The sequence below is a fragment of the Hydra vulgaris genome, chromosome 01 (genome assembly GCF_038396675.1).
Source record: "Hydra vulgaris chromosome 01, alternate assembly HydraT2T_AEP".
Taxonomy (NCBI): domain Eukaryota; kingdom Metazoa; phylum Cnidaria; class Hydrozoa; order Anthoathecata; family Hydridae; genus Hydra; species Hydra vulgaris.
The window spans coordinates 13516962-13520000 of NC_088920.1; the positions used below are offsets into that span (position 1 = coordinate 13516962).

The following is a 3039-nucleotide window of genomic DNA, read 5'->3' on the forward strand; positions in this document are numbered from 1 at the left end:
TGACAATGATTTTTTATAACAAAAATATTATTATTCATTTATTTCTATTTTTAGGGAATATCCAATCATGTGAACAACTCTGTAAAAAAATTTTGAAAGTTCTGACGTAATTTTAGAGTATTTACTTTTAATTTAAAGGACAAATCAGCCTAAATAATCTGAATAAAAAATATTAGACTAAAAAAAATTATAACTGAGTAAATAAGAACTAAAAAAAAAAGGTGTTTATATTAGATCTGTATTATGTTAGTTTAACTGTTTATAAGCATAAATTAAACTGTTTGTGTTTATTAATTAACCTGTTACTGTGCATTTACTAAACTGTTTTTATGCATTTACTAAACTGTTATTACATTTATTAAACTATTATTGTATATAAAAAAACTGTTATAATGCATCAACTAAAATGTTATTATGCATTATTTAAACTGTTTTTATGCACTAAACTGTAGGTAAACGTTCACAAGTTTTTTTTTTCCTGCTCTTGCTTTTTTCCTAAAGGGTTATTTGGCTTGATATGAGAAATATGCGTGCATAAAATAGCTACAACTAAAATTACGGTGAGCAATTGCTTCTTATTTACGAGCGCCAATATTAGTTGCTATTTTTTTTTTTTTTTTTTTGTTGATAATTGGATATAAAAAACTGACAATATATATATATATATATATATATATATATATATATATATATATATATATATATATATATATATATATATATATATATATATATATATATATATATATATATATATATTGTGATTAAGTTTTTATTTAATTACTTAATGTAATTAAATAAAAACTGCAGTTGTTATGTTGACGGATAGATTGCACATTTACAATTAATTGTTAGTTAAAGGGTACTAGCAAATTTATCACTTTTGATAAATTACATAAAATACATTCGCATAATGTAATCGGTTATACAATCAGAGTATAAGTATAGTGAACAGTAATAAGCAAACATAATAAATTTAAAATACTATTTAAAGTATGCCTTTAAATGTCCCAAATATTTCTAGAACGGAAAACTAAATCCTATAATACTCGAAAGGCACCGCTTTAAACGAATACCATAAATTACATCGATTTTCGGATGGTAACATCACGTGGATGGCAAAGATTTTTTGGATGAAAGTGATGAATTTCAGGGAGGATTACTAACAACCAAACAAAGAATGGAAGTTACACTACGTCACAAGGGTTAACGAAAGAGGCTTTCCCTGTACAATAAGAGCTATTGATTGTAATATATGTAAGAATTGATAAACCCTTTGGAGAATTTGCTGATGAATTCATTAATAGAAAAGATTTTGCTTCAATTAATGTACAAGTTAGTAAAATTATAAACTATTCCTATATATATATATATATATATATATATATATATATATATATATATATATATATATATAAATATATATATATATATAAATGTATATATATATATATATATATATATATATATATATAAAATATATATATATATATATATGTATATATATGTATATATATATATATATATATATATATATATATATATATATATATATATATATATATATATATATATATATATATATATATAATTAAAAAAAAGTTTATATATATATGTATAAACTTTTTTTTAATTTTTGATTAATAAATCAAGAGTAGTTTTTGTACCACTTCTTTAACGTACTGTAACAGTGATGTAATGATTTTTTAGGTAGTTAATTAAACCAGAGACGATTGCTACATGTATCAATGCATGCTTTATACTGCACAATATTTGCAAAAACTTAAAACGATTTTGAGGATGAAGATGTCGAAGAAGATTTCAAGAAGAAGACGACGAAAAAGAAACTGTTCCTGTAATCGAAGAAGAGAACAATTATCAACTTCATTTACTCAGTCAGCAAAGTAGAAATTAAATATCAAATTAAGATTGAGACAAGTTATCAACTTAGTTTATCACTATCAGTTAGTTTAATTTTTGTTATCAAAGTAATATTAAAATTTTAAATTTAAGTGCAATGTCCTTTTATTTGTAAAAAATTGAAAACAACATATATAATTTTTTATTTCATTGTATTATTTATATATTAACAAAAATATATTTTCAAAGTTTTCTAAGAGGAATAATTAATAATAATAATTTAAAGAATAAATTTGAAGAATTTTTAAGCTGTGTTAAGTAACAATATTTTAAAGTTTTATTTGCAGTAAAATATACAACGGTTTCTCAAGTGTTGGTAATAATATGTTTATGTCTTAATAACTTATTTGACAATACTTTTATGTAGTAAATATTCATTACTAGGATATTATTCAAATATGCATTATTTGGTAATATATTTATATTACTCTATAAATTGTAGAAACATTTTGAAACAAATTATAACTGACATTTAAGAAATAAAATGAAACATAAAAACTAACTGGAAATAAAACATAAAGAAGTGACATTTTAAAATAGATTTTAGTTCCTGTGAAATGTTTAAAAGATACTTCTATTAATTTAAATTATTTCATCCTTCTTTGACGTTTTCAAACGTTGAAAATGTAATACATGGTGAAAAAACTAGTTTATGAATTCAAAACTTTTGTACATTTAACAGTAGCCAAAATTTATTTTTAAATGTCACTTCTTTAAGCTTTATTTCCATTAACATTAATGTCAACAACAATATCTATCTTCTATTCATTTAATATATGGTGGGGAGTAGTATTTTTCAACTTTAAACTTTTCAACCGATAATATTTCAGCTGCTCGAGCATGACCACACGGTGAAGCTCTGTATTGCTCCATTTTATAGTTTCTTTAGTTTCACCAGGTAGTTTCAATCTTTTTGGAATTGACCTCCATGCTTGAGAAGAAGTGTTCGCTGAGAAATAAATAAACTTTAGTAGATTAAAATTTTTTAATTATTGATAGTTTTACATAAAATATAAAAAGAATAAAATAACATTGGAAATAGGTGTACTGCAAATATACTATATTAAAGAACAAAAAACCACATTATTAACTTACTGCAACTTCTTTCAACTTGATCAG

The 3039-nt window shown here is 22.2% G+C and overlaps 1 protein-coding gene across 2 annotated transcripts in view; it reads right to left on the bottom strand.

The window, feature by feature from the left end:
* Positions 1-2519: 2519 nt before the first annotated feature.
* LOC105847878 (uncharacterized) overlaps positions 2520-3039 on the bottom strand; it is a 1774-nt gene continuing 1254 nt past the window's right edge. For both annotated transcript variants that reach the window (XM_065787081.1, XM_065787080.1), the window contains exons 2-3: positions 3016-3039; positions 2520-2869 (exon numbers count right to left, since the gene is read on the bottom strand). The exon at positions 3016-3039 is cut by the window's right edge. In XM_065787081.1, coding sequence (XP_065643153.1) covers positions 2682-2869; positions 3016-3039 — 212 coding nt within the window. In that variant the 3' untranslated portion in view covers positions 2520-2681. The remainder of the gene's footprint in view (positions 2870-3015) is intronic.